Genomic DNA, 26,434 nt, shown 5'->3' on the forward strand with positions numbered 1-26,434 from the left:
CTGGGCACGCGGGTCCCGCGCCCGCAGCCTTCCGGCCGGGCCCCGCACACCGGGTCACGCCGCCGCGTCGGGTCGGCGGCGTCCAGGGCCGGCACTGGCGCGCCGGATCCGGGGCGGCCCGCTCGGCCCGGCCCGTCTCGGAGCCGCTCCGCGGGGCCCCGCGCGGGGGTTCCCGGGCCCGGCTGCGGCGGCGGAGCGGAGGGCGGCGCGCTGACCCGGCTGGCCGCGAGGGGGCGCCCGCGCCGCCTCCCGCCCCTTCCGCCGCCCGCGCCGCCCGCGCCGCCCGCGCCACCTCTGCGGCCCGGCCGTGCGCGGGGCCATGTGCGCACGCGGGCACGTGCTGTCCTGCTGCCCCGCACCCGCGGGCCCGGAGCGAGCCCCCGCGGCAGACACTCGGCCTCCGCCCCCAGCACCTCTGCGACCTGCAGGGTCCGCGAGGAGCCTGAGCCCCGCGGCCGAACACCCGCACCCCTAGGGCCCCGTGTGGGGAAGAGACGCGCACGGGAGAGGGGGTCCCGATGCGGGACCCCACGCCCCGACCCCATCCTCCCGCACATTGGGATGTCAGAGCCTACAAAGCACAGGAGTGGGTGCAGGGACCTCGCAGGGTCCTATACGGCCCCATGTACCCCAGGTTGGGCTGCAAAGCCCAGGGCAGAGGGGAACGGGGGTGTGGGGGTGGGGGGGTGTGGAAGCCTCCCAGAAAGTGAGGTGCCTCCTGTTTGCCTACAACAGGTGCCTTTCCAGGGGCGCTGAGGAGTCTGTCTGTGAAAAGGGGTGTTTCTCAGGCCACCTGGGGAGCCTGTTTAAGCCCTAAGGCCAAGGAACGTCTCAGAAGGACAAGCCCACGCCGGCCCCGGCCTCTGGTGTAGCCACTCAGTCTTGTGTGCGCTGCCCACCGCCAGGTGGAGGAACTGTCCTGCCACCACGCCCTGACCTACTGGGAATTGGAGCCCGGAATCGGCCACAGGGTAGGTCAGGAGCCAAGGCTGGGAGCAGAGGGACCAGTCCTGCCGCCCCACCCCGTTGGCATCCTGACGTCCATCCAGAATGTTCCAACCATGAGTGCCTTTGTCCCTGAAGGGCTAAGGCAGAGCACTCTCCTGTGTTCACCTAGGCACCGGCTCACCCACCTTCCCCATGCCCACCACCTCATCCACCTTGGCGACCTCCAAGGCGACCTCCACCATTTTGCATCTGTGCCAGCTGTAAGGACTTACTTGGGGGGTGTCGGTAGGGTCCTGGGCTTGTGGGCACACAGCAGGGGCTGGGAGATGCGGTGTGCTCTCCCCGCTGATAGCTGATGGGTGTGTCAGTGAGGGGCATGGGAGAGCACTGGGCTCACCCTGACCTCCACGGTCTCTGCCACCCACCAGTCCCACGGGGCCCTGAGAGCCCTCCACACCACTGAGAGTCCCTGACCTCCAAAGGGTCCCCAGGGTTTGCCTTGTCCCCCACGCTCAGAACAGTGCCTGCTGGGACCCTGACAGCTCCCGACTTTCTGTCACGTGGGGTGGGAATGGAGAGGTCAGTGAGGGTGCAGCCCTCGCGCCCAGTCCACCCCAGTTCCCACTGCCCAGCTCTCACTCTGCCTGGCCCTCACTCTGCTCATCCCTGCACACAGGAAACTTCTGTGGACAGCAGGTGTACACTCACTCTTGCATACTCCCTTGTGAACATGCACACACCCCCTCAACATGCACACTTGCCTATGGACAAGCACACGCACACAGCGTGCACACTCACCTGTGGATATGCACATGCACACTCACCGTGTATACTCGCCTGTGGACATGCACACACACTCTCCTGTGGACATCTACACACATGCTCAACATGCATACTTGCCTATGGACATACACAGGCGCACACTTACCATGCACACTCACCTGTGTATATGCACTCTGACACTGTGCACACTCCCCTGTGGACAAGCGCACGTGCACACTCACCTGTGGATATGCACACTCATTGTTCACACTCACCTGTGTATATGCACTCACCGTGCACACTCACTGCACATTTGCCTGTGGACATGCTCACACTCACCATGCACACTCGCCTGTGGGCATGCCCTTCACAAGCGCACACCCTCCCCAGGGGTCTGCCTGCCATCCCCTCTCAAGCCCTTGTCTTAGCCAGCCCCCCTGGAGAAGGGCCTCAGGGATCCTGTTTGCAGGGAAGCCACCTCCACGCCCACCTGCACTGGGCCCCCAGGGAGCAGTGTCCTCCAGGACAGCGGTCTGACCCCACCCCACCCACAGTCCTATGTGACCTTGGGCAGTTGACCTTGGGCAAGCCTCTCCCTGGTTTTCAGCAGGAATGGGTTTCACACAGGCTGGCAGCAGGGGCAGCACACCTCCACCTTGAGTCCTGGGCAGGGACAAAAGAGAGACCCCTCATGTGGTAGGTGCCCAGCTTCCAGGAGGGACGCGCTCCCTGACCCATGGGTGCTGCTGAGTGGGCTTGTGTGTGTGTGTGCGTGGGGTCTGCACTCATGAGGTGACCTGTGAACAACACAGTGATGTATGTTCATGGAGTCTTCATTTACATGTGTACATGTGTGTGTGCATGGATCTGCATTTGCAAACTTCTGCATGTGTGTTCACAGGTATGTGATCACATGTGTACATACAAGTCTGCATTTACATATGTGTGCACAGGAATGCACTTATGCACAGGTGTGTGGCAGCCATGTGTGTATGCGCACACATGGGTTTCCATCCACGTATGTGTGTGCACATGCGCGCACGGGTCTGCATCCACGTGTGTGTGCTTGCACATGGGTCCCTATTCACATGTATGTGTGCATGGGTCTGCATTCCCATATGTGCTTATACACACAGCTCTGTTCATGTGTGTGCACAGGCGTGTGCTTGCGTGTATGCACCTTTGGCAGGCCTGTGGATCTATAGCTACTATCCATACACCCTCTAGGCCTGGGTAATAACACCCAGGGGGCCCCGGGAGAGCTGGCCATGACCAGGGAGGTCTGGTCAGGGTGGTGGGCAGAGGCTGCCCTTCCCCTTGTGTACCCCAGTAGGGCAGCCTAGAGCTTAGGACTGCCCTGGCTTCGGCGCAGGGGCCTTGAGCCCCGGGCAGCTCCGTTTGGCTCTGCCCAGGCCTGTGTCACTGTGTCAGGAGCGGGGAGGCCCCTCTTGGGGCCAGACTGGCAGGGGCAGGGTGTGGGTGCTCTACCAGCTTGGCCTGGGTGCCTCTGCTGGAAGAGGAGCGGGTGTGCCCTGTGCCTGTGGGTCAGCCGTCGTGATGTGGGTGGCCGGGTAGTGGGCGGCTGGGCCAGGCACATGGCACCATGGCCGCCTCCTTCTGGCCTATCCCCTGAGGGCCTCCAGCAGCTGCCCCGGGCTTGACATAAGCCCCCTTGGGAGCTGCCCATGTCTGGAGAGCCCAGTGCCAACCTGGTGTCCAGGACCCTCTGGGCAGCGTGGCTGGGCGTCCCAGGGCCCCTGCTGCTGTCTCCTGGGCAGCCCCTCCCCCACAGCCTCTCGGGACACTGCAGGCCTTGTTCAGAGCCAGGCAACAGAGCGCCTTTGTGGCCATGATGGAGGCCATTGGCAGCCAGGGTGGGTGGGGCGGGACGTGGCCTCCGTGCCTGTGGCGGGGGCTGGGGGGGCGGTGGTGGTCGGCCGACTGAGGTGAGACTGCAGACCCTGGGGTCTACAGGCGGCTCCAGCTCATGCCCTCAGCGCCCAGCAGGAAACCAAGGCACCAGCGCTTTCGGGTGGCGGTGCCATCCGTCTGCATACAGTGGGATGGGCCACATGCCCGCTGGCAGCAGCCCCAAGCACTGCAGGAGAAGAGGAGGGGTCACACTGCCCAGTCACACTGCCCAGGACCCTCCTCCCCTCCATGGCGCCATCAACCAAGTCAAGGACTCTGTGCTGAGCCTCGGCCAGGCACCCTGGCCAGGCCAGCTCCTGCTCCACTAGCCCCACGGCAGCTGCAGTGCCACCCCATGCCAACCCCAACCTCTGGGCAGGGGCAAGTCCCCCAGAGGTTCGGCAGCTGGTGTTTGGTGAGGGCAGGCGCACTGCAGCTTGGGGGCCACTGTCTTTGGGACCCCAGGGCCAGAGTGGAGGCCCATGCCTAGGGGACTGTCACCCTGAGGCAGACAGGATTCAAGGGACGGAACAACCCTGTGCATTAGGGCCCGTCAGCCCCTCCAGGACTCTCCCAGGGCTCTGCCCCCGCACCCCCCATCTTTGAGCCCCGTGTGTGTTCAACCTGGCATGTCACACACCGATAGACATGCACACACACATGCCCCCAGATACTCACCATGATGCATGATGGACAGAAGCATGTTTGCGTGAGGACACACAATGTGTGTGGACAGTTGGTGCGGTCATACACACGTGTGTGCACACATGTACACATATATGTGACAGTAGGCACACGGGTAAGAACAGGTGTGTGTCTGCAGACCTGTTCACTCAGGATTTTGCTGAGGCAGTTTGCACAAGGACACGTGCTCACATGTGTGTGTGGATAGACATGCAGCCAGACCCCCAGCAGCCAGCACCCCCACCTTCCCCGTGGCTCTGGGCCCAGCTTGCTCCCACCCTCGGGGCCCCCCTCTGATGAAGACTAGCCACCCTGTTAGCCCTGAAGGGCTTATCCAATGCCGGAATGCCCGTGGGCTGTGTCCTCCGCTCCACCCCCAGGACGGGGGCCTCAAGGGGCTGCAGCTGTCTGAGTGTCCACACCGGGCCAACCATCTGGCAGGAGGCAGGCGGACCTCCTGCAGAGCAGGGCCCTGGGTGCCCATGGCCCAGCCTGGAGGGACGCCCGGGAGGCGCAGGCGCAGAGCTCTCAGGGCACTGGGGACTGCAAGGTGTCGGGTTCCCATGGGGCACTGACCCTGAGCCAGGACCGTCAGGCGGTGTGTGGCTGGCCCTTGGGCGCGCTTTCCCTCCGGGTCGTGCATGCTCAGTGCTGGCTCAGGGCCTTCAGCCCCTAGGTCGGTCCCAGCCCTGGAAACCTCGGGAGCAGTAGGGGGTCCAGGGGAGGCGCCTGGTTGGCGCGGGGGATCTGTTCTGTGAGGGAAGGACAGAAGCGGTGGCAGGTGCTTCCGGTGCTTCTCACGGCTACTTCCCATGGGGAACTTGCACTTCTGCCTTGGACCCCAGCCCTGTCAGGGACCCTGTGGGGGACCCTGACTGCTGGGGCCACAAACACACAGAAGTGAGACCCACCCACCATGAGCACCGCCCATGGTAGGCCACGCCCACCGCGAGCCCACCCCGGGTGAGCCATGCCCAGGGGTGAGTCCACAGAGCTTTAAAGTGGCCCCTGGGAGCCGGGCAGAGCTTCTGGCCTGGTTGAGGAGAGTGTGGGGGTGGGGACGGGGGACGCAGGGGTGTGGGGTGACTTCCACCCATCTCAGGGGTAACACACTGAGGTGGAGTGGAGAGGGGCACGGGGGTCGGGCTGCAGCCCTCCTGTCTCTGCTTTAGGAACGCCAGGATTCCTGTCCTGGAGGGCAGTCCTGGCTTCACAGGGAACCCCCAGGCATGGCCGTGTCCCCACCCTCTCCTGTGGCCCTGGGCAAGTCACTTAAACCCTCTGTCCCTCTGTCCCTCTGTACGGGGTTCTGTGTGAGCCAGGGGAATAGCATGGGCCTGGACGGCAGCCCACCTGCACTCCCTGCCTGGGGACAGTCTCCAAAAGGTGTTCCTCCTGACGAGGAGGCATGGTGGGGGAGGGCAGTGAGACCCACCCCGTGACCCCCTGACTGCTGTGCCCAGCCCCCTTTACTGGCCCATATTCAGATTCTAACTGGAAGGTGGGGCACTGATGGGAAAGCTGGGGGAGACAGCAGGTGCCTGGGGGACCCTCGGACCCGACCACCAGCTGTGTATGTGTATGTGGGGTGGGGGCTGCGCCAGGCCAGTGGGGACCGCACTGGTGGCCGGGCGGGAAGGGCCTGGCTGGTGCCCCCAGCTCAGCGCCCTGCATTACTCCTTCTCTTCCAGCTGCTGCAGCATCTGTGCCTGGAAACCGCAGGCCCTGCCCAGCCAGCCACTCTGCTGACACTCTGTGCCCTGCCCGGCCCCTGCTTGGCCCGTGTGCTGTTGCACCTGGCATGTCCAGGCCTGGCCCGCGTCTGCCTGCCCAGCCCGCGGAACCCCGGCGGCCCCGCGAGCTAGGATGAGGGGCCAGGCCGCAGCCCCTGGGCCCCTGTGCATCCTGGTGGTGGTGCTGTTGTTGCTGCCACCAGTGCTGGGACAAGGGGTGCGGGGGGGTGCGGGGGGGGCCGCAGGGCCGGGGGCCGAGCCCTGCGCCACCCTGGTGCAGGGCAAGTTCTTTGGCTACTTCTCAGCGGCCGCCGTGTTCCCAGCCAATGTCTCGCGCTGTTCATGGACACTGCGCAACCCGGATCCGAGGCGCTACACGCTCTTCATGAAGGTGACCAAGGGTCCGGGGCCCTGTGGGGGCGCCGGCCATGTGCGCACCTTCCAGTTCGACTCCTTCCTGGAGTCCACGCGCACCTACCTGGGCGTGGAGAGCTTCGACGAGGTGCTGCAGCTGTGCGACCGCACCTCGCCCCTGGCCTTCCTGCAGGCCAGCAAGCAGTTCCTGCAGATGCAGCGCCAGCTGCGGCCCCCCGGCCCGCCCCATGACTTCTCCGTGGAGTACCTGGTCGTGGGGAACCGCAGCCCCAGCCGCGCCGCCTGCCAGATGCTCTGCCGCTGGCTGGACGCCTGCCTAGCCGGCAGCCACAGCACGCACCCCTGTGGCATCATGCAGACCCCCTGCGCCTGTCTGGGCGGGGACCCCGGAGACCCTGCCGCAGGCCCCCCTGCCCCTCGTGGGAGCGACGTCTGCCTGAGGGATGGCCTGGCTGGAGGCCCCGAGAACTGCCTAACCAGCCTGACACAGGACCGGGGCGGGGATGACGCTCCAGGTGAGAGGGCCTGGGGGGCGTCCTGGAGGGAGGGGTCGCCTGCTCAGGGCCTGTGGGCATGGCCCCCCGGGGACTGGAGCTACATGTTCCACATGTGGGGAGGAGATGCTCGTGGGGGGTCCCGGGACAGAGCCAGGAGAGGGCAGGGCAGGGGGAGATGGACAGGGCAAGTGGAAGGGGCAGGAGGCATAGGGGAGGGACGAATGGGGCAGTGCGCAGGGGGAGCAAGGGAGAGGCGGGACTGGGGAGCATAGAAGAGGAAGGGAAGGGGAGGGAGGGGCAGCCCCGAGGGCCACCTGAGCGGGCCAAGCTGGGGGTCCAAGGTGCAGGGATGGAGAGCTGGGGTGGGGGGCAGAGGGAAGCTTACCAGGGCAGCTGCTCTGTCTGTGCTGCCAGTGCCCAGAGAGTGCCATGTCCATGTCCTTCCCTGGAGCAGCGGGCAGGGCCAGCGGGGGACAGGCAGGCAGGGGACCCTGGCCAGGATTTTGCAGCAGCAGAGGGGGCCGCTCATCCTCAAGGTGGTAGCCTGAGGGAATGGGGGTTAGAGGTCTGGTCAGGCTGGGACTGGGGGTGGGGGCGCTGTGGCACGCACCATCCTCAGATCCTGGAGGGGCCTCAGCAGGAGGGGTTGTGGTGTGCATGGGACCTGGGCAGGGGAGGTCAGCCCACCTGATCACACGCGGGGTCATGGGCGTCCCATGACAAAGGGACAGTGCGCACCTTTGGCCCCTTCATCACACTGAGGAGGGAGGCCATTAGTGACTCTGAGAAGGGGCCTGTGGCAGGTCTGTGGGGAAAAGGGATCATGCACATGTATGCCAACAGCCAGATGCGTGTGTGCAGTGTGCCATGTGTAGCTATGTGTATACACATATGCACACTGCACCTATGTCTGTGTTACCAGTTTATGGACATGCTATGTGCCTTGCATGAACATGTGTTGTGTTGTGTGTGCATGTTGTATGCACTGGTGAGCAACACGTGCATGATCTGTGCACTGGCATTTGTCATGTGTGCATGTCGTGTGCACTGGTATATGCCATGTGTGAGTGATCTGTGCACTGGCATGCATCATGTGTGCATGGCCTGTGTTGGCATGTGGCATGTGTGTGGTGTGTGTCAAGTGTGCGTGGAGTGCATGGTGCATACACTGACGTGCGTTGTGTTTGCATACACATACACATGTATATGCGCACACATACATGAGTACACATGTGCACACATGCATGCACACATACATACATACATGAACACACACATGCACCCAGTTCTGTGGGGTGGGGCCCGCCCCGCACATGAGCCCTCAAGGATGGTCCATGGGTGAGAGCTGCTGTCAGGCCCAGAGACGTACAGAGCCTGTGAAGGTCACGGGCTGGGCGCCAGAGGCCTGGTGTAGGCAGGACCCATGTCCTGTATGCTCTGCATGTGCATGCTTGCTGCGGGACAGGGAAGCTGAACTGCAGGCAGGGGCCAGGTTGGGGTGTGGAGTCTGGTGACCTTCACAGCTGGCCCAGGGGTGGGACAGGCCGCCCGTCTGCCCCAGGGCTGTGGCCAAGTGGAGCAAGCAGGTGGCCACGTTGGCCCTGCCCCTGCCCGCCTGTTCACATGCCACATGACGCCTAGCTGTCCCCTTGCCTGTCAGAGCCTCCTCTGTCTGCGCCGTGAGGCCATGCTCCCCGGGGCCCTTTAAATATTCATGTTTTCATTAAGGACGTTTATCGCACGAAGACATGCAGATAATGAAAAAGAGGTGGCCTGGGGCTGGGCAGCTGGTGGCCTTGTGTAGCCCGCGCATGCGCGTGTGTATGTATGCGTGTGTATGTGTCCCTGTGTTTGTGTCTGTGTGTGTCCCTGTGTGTCCCTATGTGTGTGTGGCCCTGTGTGTTCCTCGTGCGTGTGTTTATGTGTGGCCCTGTGTATGTCTGTGTGTTTGTGTTTATGTCTGTGTCCCTGGTATGTCTATGTGTGTCCCTGTGTGTGTCTGTGTGTCTGTGTGTGTCCCTGGTATGTATCTGTGTGTGTCTGTGTGTGTCTGTGTCCCTGGTGTGTGTCTGTGTGTGGCCCTGTGTGTGTTTTTGTGTGCTGTGTGTGGCCCTGGTGTGTGCCTGTGTATGTCTCTGTGTGTGTCTGTGTGTGGGGGGGTGACCTGTGTCTCTGTGTTCCCATGTCCCTCTCCTGTCGTGGGCTGGGACGGAGGCGAGTGGCATGTGGTGTGTAGGGCTAAGGCCCGTGCATGGCCGTCAGTGAGTTGGCCAGCACCTGTCCTGATCGCAGGCGCCCCAGCCTTGGGGCCCGGCGACTCCGGTGTGGGCCAGAAGGTCCCCCTGAGAGCAATGATTGGGCTGGATCACCTGGGTGGGGAGGTCGGGCCAAAAGGGTCTGGACAGCGGTCTGGGGCTTGGCGGGGCCTGGAGGGCAAGTGGCCAGCTGCAGGGCCCTGCAGGAGGCACCTGTGGGCCGGGCGGGGAGACCCCTGCTGGTGGCCACAGGAACTGCAGACCCCGGGAGTCCCCTGTGTGGCCAGGGTGGCCATGCCCTCGGGGTGGCCGGCTGCAGTGACTGTTAAGGGCCCCATTCATGCCGGGCTTGAGAGGAGGCTCACAGAGGGGCATTGACGGGAAGAATGGCGCCTCTCTCCCGCCACCCAGGGCCACCGTGGGGTCTGGGCAGCACAGGCTGAGCCTTCCGGGGTTAAGAGGTCAAGGGTCAGCTGGCTCTGCACACATGATGTCAACTGTAACCCCGTCCTTGACTGGTCCTGGGCGTGTTGGGTCAGAGCCACAGCATCAGGTCAGAGTGTGACGGTGTCAGAGTGTGACGGGGTCAGGGTGTGATGGGGTCAGGGTGTGACAAGGTCAAGTCAGGTGTGACTCAAGTTAGGGTCAGTCTATGACACGTCAACTCAGCCAGTGAAAATAGTCTTCCATGGCCCTGCCCCAGCTCCTCTGCCTTGTCCCTTCCCGTCCCCACCACCTGACACCTGGTGACCATCCTATAGAGGGCCAGGCATCCTGGGGACAGGGCCCCCTGCAGTCCCTGCCACGGGCTTCTCTGTCCTGCTGCCCACACCTGTGTCTGCGGACTCTGGCATTGATCATTGCCCAGGGCTCCTCTCCTGCACCCCATGGCTGTCTGCTGTGGCCTGCCTGGCGCCCTGGCCCTTCCACTCGAGTCGGTCAGACCAAGGGCAGAGGACATGGTGCCTCCTGTACGTCCAGGACCGCTCTTAAAGGGCTGGCCCCAGCCGGCTGCCCACGGGTGGCACCCCCTTCCTGGAGGCTGGTGCATCCCCTCTGTCCAACTCCGAGAGAGGCCTGGGAATGGTGAGTGGGCACAGCTGGAACAGGAGAGCGCCCAAACCAGTCCCTGTCCTGCGGCCCCACCATCTCACTGTGTTTCTAGGGCTGCCGTGGGAGCGATGAGGGAGGCCTACGCTGAGGCCCCTGCAGTGGGCGGCAGGACAGGCTGCCCTGGGAGGTGGACGGGAGAGGCTTGAGGTGCAGGGGTGCCCCTCTGCGCCTGTGACCTGGCCCCACCCCTCATTTCTTGGGCCCTTGCGCCCCCTTCTGGTCAGATCCTGCAGTGACAGACAGACTGGGCCTGGCTTTCACTTCCACTCACCTAGAGTGGCCCACCACTTGGCGCCCTACTGAAAAGAAAGTTCTCTGGGGTACATCTGACCCTGCTGCCATCACCTCCTGCCAACCTGGCCGTCTGTCCGTCCTGCCGTCCTGCAGGGCAGCTCTGGGACTGTCCTGGTCAGCAAGGTGTCTGCCCTCTGGCATTGCCACAGCCTTACCCAAGAGGCTTGAAGGCTCAGAACTGGGCCTGGTCGGCAGGGGAGCCGCCTTACGGCAGACCCCGTGACTTGGCACTGCCTCCTCTCAGGCGGCTGGCACTGTTGGAGGGGCCGCCCTGCTCCATGTCCCATCAGGGTCAGACTCGGGGTACTGTGGGAGAAGGGCAGGAGGCTGGGGGGGGGGTGACCCGCAGGATGTAGGGTCTGAGTCAAGGCCAGCAGGCGACTCCCTCAGCACTGGGGGACGGGCCAGAGGACCCAAGTGTCTGCATATGAGACAGGATGAGCCATGAGGCAGCTGAGACCCCTGAATGAAGCCACGAGGAAGGGGCTGGGGGTCCCTCCGAGCACAGGCAGGGGGCAGAGCAGCCAGCTGCCTCCCAGCCTGCTCTCTGGGGCTGCCCATCAGGGGGCCACGCTGACTCCCACACGGCACGGACCCTCAGGGCACTGACTTGCTGGCACTGACCCTTAAGGTGCTAAAGCCTGCAGCTTACACCTTCCCTCCTCCCCCCCTACTCCCCCCCCCCCCGCAAAGCACCAACCCTGGGGCGCTGACCTGGAGGCACTGACCCTTGGGGTGCTGACTTGGCGGCTCCAATCCCCGCAGCTGACTCCCCGCGCAGCGTGACCCCCGCCCTGACCCGGCTCTGTACCCGCAGGCGGCTGGAAGCTGTGGTCACTGTGGGGCGAGTGCACGCGGGACTGCGGGGGAGGACTCCAGACGCGCACACGCACCTGCCTGCCCGCACCTGGCCCGGAAGGGGGCTGCGAGGGGGTGCTGGAGGAGGGGCGCCTCTGCAACCGCAAGGCCTGCGGCCGTGAGTCCCGGGCCCCGGGGACGTGGGGGCGCGCGGGGCTGCAGGATGTTTCCGTAATAAGGCTCTAACGACCGCATGCATGTTTTAGCTGCCGCCACGATGGTAAACCAGGTCCTAAGGAGGCTGGGGCCAGTCTGGGGCAGCAGGGGTGCTGCCTGAGGGGGCACAGGGCGCGGCAGGGCGGCTGACCCTGGCTCATCCCGCAGCCGCAGGCCGCGCCAACTCGCGGAGCCAGTCCCTGCGGTCCACGGACGCCCGGCGGCGGGACGAGCTGGGCGACGAGCTACAGCAGTTCGGGTTCCCGGCGCCGCAGACGGGTGAGCAGCAGGGGCAAGCGGGGAGGGGCCGAGGAGGGCCCCTCTTGGGGAAGGGCCGCTCCTCGGGGCCCGGCCGTGACGTGGCGCGCCCGCAGGTGACCCCGCGGCCGAGGAGTGGTCCCCGTGGAGCGTGTGCTCCAGCACCTGCGGCGAGGGCTGGCAGACGCGCACGCGCTTCTGCGTGTCGTCCTCCTACAGCACGCAGTGCAGCGGGCCCCTGCGCGAGCAGCGCCTCTGCAACAACTCGGCGGTGTGTCCAGGTGCGCCAAGGGCGGGGCGGGGCAGCAGGGGCGGGGCTAAGAAGGGCGCAGCTGCAGGGGGCGAGATAAAACTGAGGTGAGGGTTCGTGGGCGTGGCATCAGGGATAGGCGGGGCGGGGCACCAGAAGGGCGGAGATAGGCGGGGGCGGGGCATCAGAGAGCCTGGATGGGTGGGGTGGGGATAGACGGGGACAGGGCGCCAGAGGGGCAGGGTATGGTGTTGGGGGCGGGGTCTGGGGGGGGGTCTGAGTTCCTGGCCTGGCTGCCTCTGCCCCGCCGCCCGGGGTTGGGGGCTGGGCGGGACTGGGTGCGGCCTGGGCAGGGGCACGGAGCACCGCAGCGCCTCTGTCCCCGCAGTGCACGGCGCCTGGGATGAGTGGTCGCCCTGGAGCCTGTGCTCCAGCACTTGTGGCCGCGGCTTCCGGGACCGCACGCGCACCTGCAGGCCCCCTCAGTTCGGAGGCAACCCCTGCGAGGGTCCGGAGAAACAGACCAAGTTCTGCAACATTGCCCTCTGCCCTGGTAGGTGAGAGGGAGGGCTCGGAGGAGGTCCGCTAGGGCGCTGTGGGGTGGGTCCGGGGCCCTGACCCCGGGCCTCCCTCGCGCGCCCTTGGGCGGAGGTGGTGTCCGGGTTGCGGGGAGAAACCGGCGCAGACGGCAGACGGCGGTGTTCACGAGGCTCCCTGGCCTTCCTCCCCCGGGCCGGGCAGTGGACGGAAACTGGAACGAGTGGTCCAGCTGGAGCGCCTGCTCGGCCAGCTGCTCCCAGGGCCGGCAGCAGCGCACGCGCGAGTGCAACGGGCCTTCGTATGGCGGAGCCGAGTGCCAGGGCCACTGGGTGGAGAGCCGAGACTGCTTCCTGCAGCAGTGCCCAGGTCAGGACGGGGCAGGGGCGGGGAGGGGGTCGGGAACCTGGCCTCGCGCCCCTCAGCCCCACGTGCGCTCTCTCCTCTCCCGGTGCCCCGCAGTGGACGGGAAGTGGCAGGCCTGGGCATCGTGGGGCAGCTGCAGCGTCTCGTGCGGGGGCGGCACCCAACGCAGGGAACGCGCCTGCGCGGGGCCCTTCTTCGGGGGCGCAGCCTGCCAGGGCCCCCAGGATGAGTACCGGCAGTGCAGTGCCCAGCGGTGTCCAGGTGAGCGTCCCCTGGGCAGACGGCCTTCACCTTGCTGTGGGCTGTCCTGCCCCCCTCACCGTCCTTCGTCTCTCGGCAGAGCCCCATGAGATCTGCGCAGAGGACCCATTTGGCACGGTGGTCTGGAAGGAGACCCCGGCTGGGGAGGTGGCTGCTGTCCGGTGCCCCCGCAATGCCACTGGTGAGTCCCAGCTGGTCGGTGCCCTCGAAGGGCTGTGGGTCCTTCTGGAGCAACTGAGACCTGCCAAGGGCCTTAGTGCAGGTTCCCCATGCAGGGGACAGCCTGGCATGCCCCCCTCTAAGTTGGGGTGCTAAAGTTGGCATGCTGCCACTTGCTGTGTGACCCACACTCTTTGTGCCCGCTGCAGCACCCCCCCCAACTCAGGGCGGTGGGGAAACATGGCAGGAGGCATGCCACGGGTCCATCCCCAGTTTGGGTATAGATCAGGGGTACAGGTGGCAAACCAGAGAAGCGAAGAGGGGGTTACGTCATGTGATGGGCCGCCCATGCTGGTGGATGTGAAGCGAAGTGGTTTTTCCCTGTCCCAGGCTCTGGGGTTGACAGAGGGTTCCCCTGTGTGAGATGAGGGTCCCGTGGTGCTGCCAGCCCCAAGAGTGGGCACAGGACAAGGAGGCAGTGTGACAAGGCTGGGCTTCTGGGCTTCAGGCATCCTGGCACCCGTGGGAGCTGGGCCATGTCTGCAGCACTGGGCGGGAGCTGGGCCGGCACAGGTGGTGACAGGGCTGTCCAGGGCGAACCGTATGCTCTTGCCCCAGGCCTCATCCTGCGGCGCTGTGAGCTGGACGAGGAGGGCGTGGCCTACTGGGAGCAGCCCACCTACATCCGCTGCGTGTCCATCGACTACCGCAACATTCAGATGATGGCGAGTGGCCGTGTGCCCCTGCCCTGCCTCTGCCCGTGTCCTTACTGTCCGGAGCCCTCCCCTGCAACCCCTGTCTGGGCCCTCCCCTGCACTCTCCTACCCCGAACCCCTCTTCCCTGTGTCCTCTCACCTGCACCCCTGCCCTGAGCCCCTGGCATCTCCTGGGCTCTTAGTCTCCTCTGCCTCCTAGACTCGGGAGCATCTGGCCAAGGCTCAGCGGGGCCTGCCGGGAGAGGGCGTATCCGAGGTCATCCAGACGCTGGTGGAGATCTCCCAGGACGGCACCAGCTACAGCGGGGACCTGCTGTCCACCATCGATGTGCTGCGAAACATGACCGAGATCTTCCGCAGAGCCTACTACAGCCCCACGCCTGGGGACGTGCAGGTGACCAGCCCACGTGCCACTCCTGTGCCATCACCAGCGACCCGTCATACGCTGACCCGGGCACCCCTGTTCCTCTCTGACCCCAGGCACCCCTATTTCTCTTAGACCTGGGTGCCCCCCTCTCTCTGACCCCGGGTCCCCCTCTGTCTCTGACCTGGGTGCCCCTCTCTCTCTGAACTCAGGTGCCTCTGTCTCTGACCTGGGTGCCCCTCTGTCTCTGACCTGGGTGCCCCCTCTGTCTCTGACCTGGGTGCCCCCTCTGTCTCTGACCTGGGTGCCCCTCTCTCTCTGACCCCGGGTGCCCCTCTCTCTCTGACCCCGGGTGCCTCCCTCTCTCTGACCCCAGGTCCCCCTCTCTCTCTGACCTGGGTGCCCCTCTCTCTCTGACCTGGGTGCCCCTCTCTCTCTGACCCCGGGTGCCCCTCTCTCTCTGACCCCAGGTGCCTCCCTCTCTCTGACCCCAGGTCCCCCTCTGTCTCTGACCTGGGTACCCCTCTCTCTCTGACCCCGGGTGCCCCCCTCTCTCTGACCCTGGGTCCCCCTCTGTCTCTGACCTGGGTCCCCCTCTGTCTCTGACCTGGGTGCCCCTCTCTCTCTGACCCCGGGTGCCCCTCTCTCTCTGACCCCGGGTGCCTCCCTCTCTCTGACCCCGGGCCCCCCTCTGTCTCTGACCTGGGTGCCCCTCTCTCTCTGACCCCGGGTCTCCCTCTGTCTCTGACCTGGGTGCCCCTCTCTCTCTGACCCCGGGTGCCCCTCTCTCTCTGACACCGTTCCTCCTCTCTGACCTTTTCGCCTTTCAGAACTTTGTGCAGATCATCAGCAACCTGTTGGCAGAGGAGAACCGGGACAAGTGGGAGGAGGCGCAGCTGGTAGGTATGGCGGAGAGGGTGGGGGTTGCTAGTACAGGGGGTGCTGGTATGGACAAGGGACCCAGCTGGTGTGGACGGTGTTGGGTCTGCTGGTATGGACAAGGGGGCCTGGCTGGTGTGGGGTCTGCCGGTATGGATGGGGGGGTGGGAGTCTGCGGAGTGCAGGGTGGATCCAGATTAGCCTCACCTCTGCCCTTCCTCACGGCTGTCCCTCAGATTGGGGTCCCCCTCAGAGGGCAGGACCCCTGGAGTCTCCACGAGGGGTGCAGCTAGTTGCCACAAGAATGGCATGTGAGGCCCCCATGATCCGCAGGGCATGTTGGTGTTCTGGCCAGCCCTGCCCATGGGACCCTCAGCCCTGGACTCTGGCCCTTGCCCTCCTGTGCAGACCCCGGGGCCAGCCCTGCTGCGGGTAAGGCCTGAGCTGAGGGCAGGGGCAGCCAGCAGGACCCTGGAAGGGCTGAGACGGGGCTGAATGAGGAGTCCCAACAGGCCGAACCCTTCGCTTCTGTTCTGGGGAGGCGCTTTCTGGGCTCTGCCCCCCTCTGAGTCCCCACTTGCCCCCAGATGGGCCCCAACGCCAAGGAACTGTTCCGGCTGGTGGAGGATTTCGTGGATGTCATTGGCTTCCGAATGAAGGACCTGCGGGATGCGTACCAGGTGACAGACAACCTGGGTAAGGCCCCACTGCACTGCAGCCCTGCCTGCCCCTCCCCGGCGAGCCCACCCAGCCGATGGGAGATGCCGCGTGGCCACTCGTGCCAGTCATCAGGAGGCAGTGAGGGAACGACACTGCTGTCCTTGCACGGATGAAACCTCCCCCACCCCCAGGGCCACATCTCCCAGAATGCTCTTTGGCCAGCATCTGTCATCACAGTGGGGACTTGGGGTGGGCCACACAGCACCTCCCCGTGGAGACACTTGACCCCTGTCTCATCGCTCGCTCAGGCCTCCCTTCTCCCCCGCGGCCCTTGCATCCTTCCCTCCGCCTGGCCAGCTCCCTGCCTGCATCAGGCTCTGGGCCTACCCCACCTGCCCCTGCAGGCACCTCCTCAGTCACACATGCCCTTGCACCCCTGGACACCTACCAGGGCCTTGTCCTCCTGCACCTGCCTCCTGTCCCCCACTGCCAACCAGCTGGCCTCCCGTCCCCACGCCCTGCCCTCGCTCCTGGCCCCCAGCTTGTTGGCCAGTACACTGCACCCCTCCCCAGGACACTCACCTGCCCTGGGAGTCAGGGGGTTCAGTGCCTAGGTGGGGCCAGGGGTCTTCAGGAATGGTTAGGTAGTCCACGATTCCCACCAGCTATCTCCTCCATCACTCGGTCCTTGGGGTGCCCTCCCCTGAGCTCCTCTTGGCCACTCCCCTGCTTCATTTCTGGTCCCCTCAGTGCTGCACCCCTGCCTGCATGTCTTCACGTCCACAGCCATGGGCCCACCAGTGGGTGGGGAATGGTGGGAGGCAGGGACAAGCCCCTGTGTGTGACTCTGACTGTCCCTCTGTCCAGTTCTCAGCATCCACAAGCTCCCGGCCAGCGGGGCCACGGACATCAGCTTCCCCATGAAGGGTTGGCGAGCCACAGGCGACTGGGCCAAGGTGCCAGAGGACAGAGTCACCGTGTCCAAGAGCGTCTTCTCCACGGGGCTGCCAGGTGAGGCTGTGCTGGAGAGGGGCTCTGCAGGGGGCCCTGGGGGGCACCGGGGCAGGCAGGCAAGGGCCCAGCCTGCTCCTGGGCACACTCCTGAGCAGGCGGGCTGCTCTGTGCTGTCTTGCAGAAGCCGACACCTCATCTGTGTTTGTGGTTGGCACTGTGCTCTACAGGAACCTGGGCAGCTTCCTGGCACTGCAGAGGTGGGGACCCCCTGTGGCCAGGCCAGGTGTTGGGAATGGGGCGAGGAGGTGCTGGGAAAGGAGACCTCTGACCCCACTGCCCCCCACCAGGAACACAACGGTGCTGAACTCTAAGGTCATCTCGGTGACTGTGAAGCCCCCGCCACGCTCCCTGCTCACCCCGCTGGAGATCGAGTTCGCCCACATGTACAATGTGAGTGTGCCGGACAGGCGAGGTCCCCCACGCCGGGCCTGCCAGCCTAGGAACACTGCTGGCAGCGCCTTCGCGGGAGCCTCAGGGAACCCCGGGTGGGGAGAAGAAACAGCCCTGCTTTCTCCCACCATGTGGCCTGGAGCCACCTAGCCAACCTCTCTGCCCCGCACCCTCTCTCATCAAGTGGGCACAAGGGCCGGTGATGGTCACTTATGCTTAGAGCACTGGCCCCAGATGGCCAGCAACTCTGCACGTCACTGCACCCATATGGCGAGTGCACACGCACATGCACACACACACCACACTCACACATACCATACATACATGGTCAGCATACACACATACTCACCAAAATCACACACAACCAGCACACACTACATACAGATGCGCACACCACATACTACATATACACATACTCACTATGCACACATAGCCCTACAACCACACAAACCACAGAGCCATTACACACAGCGCACATACACACAGCCAACACAGACACGCTTTCAGTCTCTCACTTATGCATTCTCTCACACACATGCTCTCTCCTCTCATACGTTCTCACACACATATTCACACTCTCAAACTCACAGTCACACAACTTACACACTCTCACTCACATTCACACTCACTGTCACATGCTTCCATACTCACACACCCCCTCACAACACTCTCATGCACACACACAACTCACTCTCACACACTGTCACACTCACTTTCATTCTCTCACACTCATGCACTCTCATACACTGTTTCAACACTCACGCACATACTAATATCACATATACTCACCATCTCACACACACTCTAACACACTCTCTCACACACACTCACACTCACAAATGCTCTCTCACACAAACACTTCCAAACTCATACACTCACACTCAGTCTCATACGTACAAATGCTCTCACACACGCTCCCTCACACTCACACACTTTCCACACATTCACACCTGGTCCGACACATTTCTCACACACACTGTCACATACTCTCAACACTCAGTCTCTGACACACTCACACTCATATACTCCACATGCAAATCTCTAACACTCTACGCTCACACATTCACATACTCTCACACACACTCACACACACTCTACATGCAACTCTCACACTCTTACACTCACACTCTACATACAACTCTCACTCTGACACACAAACATCCTCTCTCACACTCACACATACACCCTACACACAACTCCAATTCTCACATTTACACTCACACTCACACACAATACACAGCTCTCACACTGACACACATACTTTCACTCACACACACTCAAACACTCAGAGTCTTGACTCCAGCCTGAGCCCTACCAGTAGTAGTCTCCTACCACCTTGTTTCGAATGCACGCACACACGGACAGGCAGAGCCCAGCACACTCGGGGTGGGCCAGGCGATGCCAGTCGGGGTCTTGAGGGGCTGCCGTGTCGCTGACGCCTCCCTTCCCGCAGGGCACCACCAACCAGACGTGCATCCTTTGGGACGAGGCGGACGTGTGAGTTCCCTGCACCCCGGGCCTGGGCTGTGAGGCGGGGCGGGTGGGGGACTTCGGGTGGTGTGTGCTGGTGACCCAAGCCATCCCCCAGCGCCAGCACAGCTCCACAGCTTCCTCCTGGGCAGGCCTGACCAATAAATGTGCTGGGAGGGTGGGACTGCTGGAGTTCTGTGACCAATCGATGTGGTGGGAAGGCGGGGACCCCTGCTCTAGGCCGTGCTGTGGCCAATAGGCTTGCTGAGAGGATGGGGACTCGGAGTGGCTGACCCTGAAGGGTATATTTGTCAGAAGAAGGGGAGAAAAGAGGTTTCAGCGAAAAGCCGGGAACAAAAGCTGGGATGGTAACGGAGGGAGGGAGGGTCTGTGAGGGAAGAAGCTGGAGTGGAGCAGGGGCACGTGGCTCTGAGGGAGGCCTGTGGAGACACGTTTGGGCAGCAGGAACAGCCTGGTAAGGCCTGGCAGGGCTGTGCGGCCCCGAGCTTTCCCGGCCTGGTCAGGGCTGGAGCTGGACTCGGGGAGAGGGACCAGTTCTCCGGCCTCAGTTGCTGTCAGCTACTTTTCTCAGGTGAGGGAAAGAGGATTCGCCTGAGGAGACAGCCTGTCCCTTTCAGCACTAGGCCTGCAGCTACTGGAGGGGGCGAGCTGGGCTACATGGGGCTGAGCCTGGGCATGACTCCATATGGTTGGGCGGGGCGGACTGGGCAGCCCATATACCCCACCTCCCTGACAGGGCCCCTCGACCACCTGCCGGTTTCTCAGACACCTGAGGGCACAGGGTGGTGGCTGGGCCTGTGTCCACATGTTTCAGCAGTCTCTGCTGCCTGGGGGACACACACAGCTGTCCTTCCACTACACCCACCACATACACTGTCACACACTGACCCAACCCTGGCCACCCTGGTCACTCACTTCATCACACACTGACCTGGACCTATCACAGTATGACCCAGTCATAACCTGACCCTGTGACAATTGACCCCATCACACCCTGACCCTGTCATACCCTGACCCTATTACGCATTGACATTATCACACTCACCCTGATCTTGTCACATTCTCACCCATCACACCTTGACCCCGTCACACCCTGATCCTGTCACACCCTGACTTCACCACACCCTTGCCCTGTCACCCCTCACCCCCTCCCACACTTAACCCTGACCTTATCAATCTCTCATCCTTATCCTTACCTGATCTTGGTCACACACAGAGCCTGACCCCACCTTAGCCGCACTCTGAACCCTGCCCCTGTGTTTCATCTGGGAGCATAGGTCACATTTGTATGTAATGGCATGTGTCATGTGCTTGCAGGACTCCCTCCCCGGGCACCTATGACAGTCAGAGCCCCCCTCCCTCCTCCCACCCCTGACCCCCCCACCCTGGAGCCACACACAAATTTTACATGCACACTTTTTTTTTCTTTTTGGGTCACACCTGGTGATGCACAGGGGTTACTCCTGGCTCTGCACTCAGGAACCACCCCCGGCGGTGCTCAGGGGACCATATGGGATGCTGGGAATTGAACCTGGATCGGCCGCATGCAAGGCAAACACCCTACCCGCTGTGCTATTGCTCCAGCCCCATCACGTGCACACTTGAGGTGCTGTTCATGCCCCAAGCCCCTGTGCTTCAGAAGCCTGGGTTGTTATCAGATCCGTGGACTCAGCTTACATGCCCTTGATCGTGGCATGCCACAGAGCCCCTCCCATGGTGCCATGCTAGGCGGCCAGTGATGGGGGGTAGGGGTCTTCTGATGGAGGAGGAAAAGGCTAGCAAAGAGATCTTAAGAGTTCTCATATGTTTAGGACAATGGATGGATGGGCTGTGGTAGATGAATTGATGGGTGGTGGGCAGGTGAATGAGCAGGTAGGTTGGATGGGTGTTAGGCGAGTGGGTGAGTGAGTGAATGTTGGGTGAGTGGGTAGATGGATAGGTGGGTAGATGGGCAGATGGGTGGGTGAGCAGGTGAATGTTGGATGGGCATGTGAGTGAGTAGATGGGTGGGTGGGTGAATATTGGGTGGGTATATGGATATTGAGCGGGTGAATGTTGGATGGGTGGGTGGATGTTGGGTGGGTGGATGTTGGGTGAATGAGTTGATGGAGAGTGGCTGGATGGGTTGGTGAGTAGATGAATGAAGATGGTGGTTCAGGGATAGGTAGGCAGATGGAGGTGTGAGAGAACACTGGTACCTGAGAGTAGACGTGTAGCTCCTTAATTACATGGGTCTCAGCTTGGGGGTCTGCGGAGGGGCAGCAGCAAGCCCTCTGGACTGTGACATTTTGCCTGTGCCTCGGAACTGAGGGTCAGTAACGGGATGCAAGATTAGCTGTGCTTGTTCATGGCTGGCTGGAGTCTGAATGGTCCAGGGGGCTGGTTGAATGGCTGGGCATGGGGAAGATGATTTGCTCTTCCAATGGCATACATGTGAATTGTTGGATCACAGACGGGTCATGGGTGGACAGTCAGGCTCAGGAGATGGTCAGTTGCTGCGGATGAATAGATGGATGAGTGGGTGGTTTGTGGAGGGGTGAGTAGATGGACAGAGATGGTAGATGAATAAATGAGCGGCCAAGCAGGGGGAAAGGATGTGAGAATGGCTGGACGGATTTATCAGGTTAGTCAGTTTTCTGATCCTGATACCATAACGGTATCTTAAAGCACAAAAACCTGCCCTCTCGCACTCCTGAAGCTTCGAAGTCTGAATCAGGGACTCAGTAGGATCTACCCCAGTGGAGTCCCACGAGAAGATCCCTCCTCACACTGTCTGGCCTGTGCTTTGGCCAGCCTCAGCATTCATGGCTTCGAGCACTGTCAGCCCAGCTTCCTCCCAGCCTCACAGGGCCTTCTTCCCTGCCTGTGTCTGTGTCTTCTCTTCTCCTTATGAACACACCAGTCAGTGAATCTAGGCCTATCCTAAACCTGTATGACAGCATCTCCAAATTTACAGTCATACCTACAAAGAGCCCAAGTCAGGCCATGCTTACAGCGCCTGGAGGTAGGATTTTGGCATACATATTTGGAGACAGTATTCCATTTCTGCATAGTGTCTCCCTCTGAATCCCCCTAAGCTCATTGAATATTGACAGAGTGAGGTAAGAGGTGGATGGATGGGAGGATGGACTGATGGATGGATGGTGGATAGATGAATTATTACTTGAGGAGTGATAGACAGATGATAGATACATGATGGATAGCAGTGTGGATGAATGGATGGGTGGGTGGTGGGTAGATGGCTGGGTAGGTGGATTATAGATAGTTACATTATATTTGGAGAGAAGGATGAATGTGCGCATACATGGATCAGTGAATGGATGAATGAATGGGTGTTGGCTATAGATTGATGAGTTGGATGAATGTGTGCATGTGTGAATGGGTAGGTGAGTGGATGTATATATGAGGGTGAATGATGTATAAATATATGTGGATGGTATATGGATATATGAATGAATGGATATATGAATGAATGGTGGGTCAGTGGATGGACACTTGCATGGATGGAGGGTGGATGAGTAGAGGAATAATTGATGGATACGTGAAAGATGAATGCATGCATGCATACATACAGATGGCTTGGCTTGGTGGATGGATGAATGGATAGTTGGCTGGTCGGTGAATGAGTGGATGGATGGGTGGATGGATGGAGTAGGTGGGTGGGTGGATAGATTGATGGGTGGGTGGATGGATGCGTGGGTGGGCAGACTGATGGATAGAAGGATGGCTGGGTGGGCAGATGGATGGATGAGTGGGTGGATGGATAGATGGATGGATGGATGGATGGATGGATGGATGGATGGATGAGTGAATGGATGGATTGATGGGTGGATGAATTGGTATGTGGATGAATGGATGGGTGGATGGACGGATGGATGGATTGGTGAGTGAATGGATGGATTGATGGGTGGATGGACGAATAGGTATGTAGGTGGATGGATGGGTGGATGAATGGATGGGTGGATGAATGGATGGGTGGGTGGGTGATTGTATGGGTGGATGAAAGGATAGATGGGTAGGTGGGTGGATGGGTGGGTGAGTGGGTAAATGGGTGGGTGGGTGGATGGGTGGATGGGATGACCGACAGGATGGATGATTGGTGAAAGTGGATGAATTATTGGTAACAATGACAGTGACAAAGCCAGGAGCACATTATGGGAGTTAAGATTTGTGGTTCTGAAAGGACAGCTCCCTGGTCTCCATTTACAGGAAGTTGAAAAAGTTTCCAGGCATCCTTTTCAAAAACAGAACAAGGCAGTATTACATGGAGTGCTGGTGGGCTGGCACGGCCCTCGGAGATGTGCTGTGCCCTCACTTGAAAGCAGGATCTTAACACAAGCTGGATCCTGGCCACTTGCCCTCCCTGGCATTCATCCTGTGTTTTCAGCATTTCTGGCGTGTCCTTTGCCAGATGTGCCCCTTACCTTGGGGACTCCAGGAAGGGTCATTTGCCATACATCAACTCGTTGTTTCTGAGAAGTTCTCCAGGGAGCTCCTGTCTGTGGGGATGAAGTGCAGCCCCTGAGTCTGGGCTCTCAGTTTCAGGCTCCTGACTCGGGCTGGGGGTGGGGGGGCATGGTGTAGGGAGTGGGTGTCCCTCGGGAGGCTGACCCATAGCACACACCCTTGGCAGTGCCACCCAGCGCCCTGCACCAGCTGCTAGAAGATATGGTGATGGAGACTCAGGTGCCTGCTGACCACCTGGGGTCTCCTCTGTACCACACAGAATAGCCGTCCCACTGCTGTCCCGGGAGACCCATCCGAGTCTCTGCCCAGTGCAAGGGCACCTTTTAAGAGAAGAGCCTTTCCGCCCCTTGGTTTCCCTGGTGAGGGCAGTGAGGGGGCAGGCCCAGGGGGGTGAGGGGCCCGGCGGAAGGGAAACTTGGCAGGGGCCCCGGTGGCTGTCAGCGGCCTTCCCAGCCTGGCTTCTCCCACACACTGAATCTTTCTAGGGCAGATGAGGCCTAGGGAAGGCTGGGGGGACAGGGAAGCGCTGAGGGCCTCTCTGGTGGTCTGGAAAAGGTCACTGGACAGTGGACACAGGGGAGAAGGTGCTGTTGCTCCGCCCACCTGCAGCGGAGGTACTTGAGGTTGGGGGTGGGGTTCTCCTGGTTGCTGCTGGCTCTGGCCCTGACTGTCCCTCCCTCTTGCCTGGGCAGGGTACAGCATAGTGGCCAAGGCTGGCTGTGCAGCTGTCTTTCTTCTGGCTGTCCCAGAGCTAGAGAGGCCTGTGGGTCCTGAGGCCACAGCTGCTGGCATGTCAGGCTCAGGCTTGACCAGCACCCCCAGTGCAGACCAGTGGACACTGCTGCGGGAATGTTTCCAGCCCATGGCCCATTTGGGCCCCGAGGTCTGCTTGGCCTGGACCCCTTCTACTTGGTGGCCTCACCACCCCCTCCCCATGCCCAGCAGCTGTGCTTGTGCCCCCTGTCACAAACCCACATCCTGTCCTGTCTGCCTCTTGCACACTGCATCTAGCCTTCCTGCTCACTTCCTGCTCAATGGGCCTGCTTTCCCAGAAGGGACCCTGTTTCCTAGCAGGGACCCAACCCTCAGCAGGGCCTCTGTCCCCTAGCAGAGACCCCAACCCCCCACAGGGACCTCACCTCCTGCAGGGGCTCCAGCTCCACAGGGACCACTTCCCTTAGTAGGAACACCAACCTCAGCAGGGACGCTGACCCCCTGTAAGATTCTGTCCTCATCAGGGACCCTGAACCCCCAGGGGACCAGTTCCCCACAGTGGCAGCTCCCTGCTGAGTCCCAGACACCAGGCAAGGGCACCCACTTTCCACTGCTGCCCACAGAAGTGCTATCCTTCAGTATGTCCATGCACCGGTCCATGCATTCCTCTGTCCAACCTCCAACCTTCTGTTGCGTATGTGTCCACCCACCCATCCATCCTCCACCCTCCTATCCACACGCCCATCCACCCATCCATCCACCTGCTCACCCATCTATCCATCTGGCCATCAGTCTGCCTATCCATTCATTCATTCATCTGTCCTCTGTCCATCCACCCACCTACTCACCCATCTATTCACTCACAAATCCACACTTTCTATTCACCCAGCCAGCAAACCAGCCACCGACCCATCTATCTATTCATCCAGCAATTCAGCCACCCACTCATCCATCTATCCCATCCTCCCACCTACCCATCCACACACCATCTATCCACCCACTCATTTATCTGCCCATCCACTAATCCATCTACCCACCCATACACCCCCCTCAACATCCATATGTTCCATTCACCCACCCGCCACCCACTCACCCCCCTACTATTCCTCAGGGGTGGCTTCCCAGAGGAAGGCCAGCCCTGGGTGCTCTCGCCTGGAGGCTGGAGTCAGCTGGCAGGTTGAGTGACCCCCTGTGCACACTGGATGCCATCCAGGGGCCTGGAAGAGGTTCTTTTCTCCAGTTTATTTCAGAACCCCAACTCCAGACTATGCAGGGGTCTTCACCCCTGCAGAGATGGGGGTGCAGGGAGCAGGCCTGGGATGTGGGGGGCAGAGGAAGGCCCCAGGCTCACCTTGCTCGGCCTGGCCGCAGAGGAGCCTGCAGACAAGTGTCCGGAGGCCACTTCAGGGGCCCAGCAGAAGCGAAGTCTGCTGCAGACCTGGCCCACGAGGCCTCCCTTGGGGTAGCTCTGCCACCACCTGCCTCTCCTGTGCCGTCAGTGCCTGCTGGGGGCTTGGAGAAGGTACAGTCACGGGCTTGTTCTGAGGAGGAGCTAGTAGTCATGCTGATGGCACTGATAGTGGAGGTGATGTCAGTGGTCCTGGCAAGAGGGGCCGTGAGGACTGTGCTGGAGGCTGTTGTGGCTTTGCTTGTGGCACAAGCAGCACCTTTCGAAACGGCGGTGTGTGTCACTGGGAGCCCCTGCTCAGGCATGAACGGTGGCGGTGTGGGCGTACCACTGGGTGCCCCTACCCGGAGGTGGCGGGTGAGCGTGTCACTGAGAGCCTCTGCCCAGCAGTGACAGGGGTATCAGAGTGAGGCTACTGCTGTTGAGGGTGTGGCCGCAGGGTGGTGGGGAGTGCTGAGATGCGGCTATGTGACAATGCTTGGGTGTTCTGATGTTGGCGGTGATGGGATTGTGTCCCCCTGGATCACCGCAATGGCTGGGACAGCTGGGGTGGCGTGACAACAGCTGCAGGCGTGGGGGTGATGTGGTGTGATGGTGGTGATGTTCTGTGAGCACTGGGGGGCAGTTTGTGGTGGTGCCAGTGACTACAGCCCCTCAAGGGGCACATGTGAGCCGCCCTGCAGGCCATGCAGTCATATGGCAGGCTGGACTGGCCAGCAAGTCGGTGGGGCCAGCTCAGGAGAGGGACAGCAGCGGGCTGACTGTGCCTGGTGGTCTGGGCTGAGCTAGAGCTGTGGCCCCACAGGGCATCCATTGGCCAGCTATACGGACTTGGCACTCAGGGGCCAGGGGCATGGCTGCTGGCCTTCAGCTGGTCCAGTGGCAGAGGCAGGGAGTAGGAGGTAGAAGCAAAA

General features: G+C 61.7%; 1 protein-coding gene across 10 annotated transcripts in view; it reads left to right on the plus strand.

Annotated features, from left to right (window-relative positions):
- Positions 1-26,434, plus strand: part of ADGRB1 (adhesion G protein-coupled receptor B1) — a 45,157-nt gene that overhangs the window by 1,579 nt on the left and 17,144 nt on the right. For 5 of the 10 annotated variants that reach the window (XM_055124262.1, XM_055124268.1, XM_055124270.1 and 2 more), the window contains exons 2-18: positions 736-971; positions 5,997-6,928; positions 11,390-11,548; positions 11,755-11,865; positions 11,961-12,125; positions 12,483-12,646; positions 12,826-13,000; positions 13,094-13,258; positions 13,338-13,439; positions 14,036-14,142; positions 14,333-14,527; positions 15,328-15,396; positions 15,964-16,072; positions 16,904-17,047; positions 17,172-17,247; positions 17,338-17,440; positions 18,894-18,937. In XM_055124262.1, the coding sequence (XP_054980237.1) occupies positions 6,172-6,928; positions 11,390-11,548; positions 11,755-11,865; positions 11,961-12,125; positions 12,483-12,646; positions 12,826-13,000; positions 13,094-13,258; positions 13,338-13,439; positions 14,036-14,142; positions 14,333-14,527; positions 15,328-15,396; positions 15,964-16,072; positions 16,904-17,047; positions 17,172-17,247; positions 17,338-17,440; positions 18,894-18,937 (2,645 nt within the window). In that variant the 5' untranslated portion in view covers positions 736-971; positions 5,997-6,171. Of the gene's footprint in view, positions 1-735; positions 972-1,117; positions 1,209-5,996; positions 6,929-11,389; positions 11,549-11,754; positions 11,866-11,960; positions 12,126-12,482; positions 12,648-12,825; positions 13,001-13,093; positions 13,259-13,337; positions 13,440-14,035; positions 14,143-14,332; positions 14,528-15,327; positions 15,397-15,963; positions 16,073-16,903; positions 17,048-17,171; positions 17,248-17,337; positions 17,441-18,893; positions 18,938-26,434 lie in introns of all 10 variants that reach the window. The other 5 variants (XM_055124266.1, XM_055124269.1, XM_055124263.1 and 2 more) reach the window with 4 other exon arrangements.

Source organism: Sorex araneus, chromosome 2 (assembly GCF_027595985.1).
Source record: "Sorex araneus isolate mSorAra2 chromosome 2, mSorAra2.pri, whole genome shotgun sequence".
Lineage (NCBI taxonomy): Eukaryota > Metazoa > Chordata > Mammalia > Eulipotyphla > Soricidae > Sorex > Sorex araneus.